The following is a 2,205-nucleotide window of genomic DNA, read 5'->3' as shown; positions in this document are numbered from 1 at the left end:
GATCTCTAGCTTCCAATGAGAACAAGAGACCTTTATTTCTTCCACGTGCCAATATCTTGCCTGGTTTGCCCTTGTGAAACTCTTGCAACCATAACGATTAAAACGGACTTGCAACCCTTGATCTGTAATTGGTCCAACTGATGCTAAATTCTTTGTGATTGAAGGCACATATAGAACATCTCTCAATGTGTTGTATGTCCCATCTTTTTCTAGCAATGGAACTAAACCAACATGCGCAATCCTATGCATAGTATCATCACCTGTAGCGACAAACTCATCCCCTTCTAACTTCTCTTTTCTATCAAACCATTCACCATGATATGTCATATGATTTGTGGCACCACTATCTAAATAACAATCATCTGTATGATGTGGCTCCACCATGCTTCCAACATCATGCTCCATAGGAAATAAATGTCCACTCATCTATTGTCATATATATTTTGATCATGAGAATTGTATCCAGCAAATTTTCCTCCATGTCTGCCATTACCTCGGCCTCTTCCACCACGATCACAATTTTGATTTATCCTTGTGTAACATTCTGTTTCAAAGTGACCATAAATGCCACATATGTTACAGTATCCATCTCTTTGAGGATGTACAAATCATCCACCTCCACGTCCACGAGGTTGGGCTCTCCCCCTACCTCTATGGCTGTAATCATTGTAGCTTTGAGTTTATTACTTCTGCCATTGACCTCTTCCAATATTGTTTCCACGACCATAGTTTCTTCTTCCACCTCTATTGTTTCCACGATCTCTAGAGTAAAAAACCTGATCTCTAGAATTGTTTTTTGATGTAGAAGGACCCGACTTGCCTAACTTCACCTCTTCTTGCAAACAAAGGTTTACTAACTCTTCAAAATCAGGCATGTGTCCTCGAACAGATATAGATGTATCTAATGACTTGTATTCCGGTCCCAAACCATTCAATGTCACTGAACTAAGTCATCATCTGGAACTTCAACATTAATGCTCGCAAGATCTTCCTGTATTTGCTTTATCTCTATCACATAATTTGATATGGATCTATTTCCTCACCATACACAATGTAACCTTTGCTTCAAGTGAACTTTTCGTGGTTCTTTATTGGAGTTGTTCCATCCTTGCTAGTATCTCCCATGCTTCCTTTGGAGATTGAGCCTTCTTCACATGTGGTATAAAGAAGTCACTAATGCATAGTGAAATCCAATGCATCATTTTCCTTGAATTCTCGATCCACTTCTTGTAAGCTTCTACTCCTGCTTGCCATGTTTTATGTGCTTCAACATTCTCTCTGTTTGGTTCCAAACCAACCTTGGGACAGTCTTGTTCACCTCTAATGTAGTCCCATAAACCTTTTCCCATGATAAAGTTCTCCATCCTGTAAGACCATATGTTGTAGTTCTCTATGGTTATCTTCTCTTCAACAATCTGTGTGACTTGAGTTGAACTTTCTGCCATCTTCACTCTCTCAATTGCTTCCAAAGGATTTTGATAAAATTTTGGCAAAGTTCCGTTTGTATTTGGACGATATATCAAGTGACAATCTCAACCAAAGTGCTCATAAACATTGACAGGAAATCTCTCACTGCCAAGAAAAAATCCACTGACTCACTTTGCCACAAACTGACTCAATACTATGTATAAATACTCTAAAAAAATGTCCACACGGACCTGTATGCAAATGCAATCCATACGCTGTCATGTACCACCTATCCATGCATGCACCTTCATCCCATAGTCATCAATGACATATGAGGTCTTTAGCGGGGCCAGTCGGGGGTTCACTCCAGTACCTAATACACCTTGCCAAGGTACCAAAGCTCCCAAGGCAAGGCTTCAAAAAACCTCAATCTACCCTCACAAAGGCTGGAGTTGTCCAAAATACATTAACTGCATATCCATACATAACCACAAGGTACTCAATCTGACAATATAACCGCCTCAACTTCTTCCCACAACCTTTCTTACATAGGCGGTTGTCCATAACGAACCCACAACAACCAAAGATAATCTTCAATAACACAATATCATGATACAAAATCTCTATGTTGCTCTCCAAAACCTGTGTAAATGGTGAATTCTTCACCTGTAACCTGTAAATCTACTGTCGAGTGCAAAACTACAAATCTCCTATTCCCGTGTGAGCTGACTGTTTGCTGTAGAAAATTTTTATTGCAAATTTTGGCAAATTTGAGTATGCCAATGCGTCTGGAATGCC

At 39.6% G+C, this 2,205-nt stretch overlaps 1 protein-coding gene across 1 annotated transcript; it reads right to left on the bottom strand.

Annotated features, from left to right (window-relative positions):
• Positions 1-683: 683 nt before the first annotated feature.
• On the bottom strand, positions 684-1,445 carry LOC147442851 (uncharacterized). The gene is given in 3 exon segments (XM_086529446.1): positions 684-1,031; positions 1,113-1,214; positions 1,299-1,445. Coding segments are annotated over 3 exon segments (597 nt in total).
• Between the last annotated feature and the right edge of the window lie 760 nt (positions 1,446-2,205).

Source organism: Adiantum capillus-veneris, chromosome 14, assembly GCF_014529385.1.
Source record: "Adiantum capillus-veneris isolate H3 chromosome 14, ASM1452938v2, whole genome shotgun sequence".
NCBI classification, from domain to species: Eukaryota; Viridiplantae; Streptophyta; class Polypodiopsida; order Polypodiales; family Pteridaceae; genus Adiantum; species Adiantum capillus-veneris.
The sequence above is the reverse complement of the archived record's forward strand: the minus strand, read 5'-3'. Positions and strand labels throughout refer to the sequence as shown.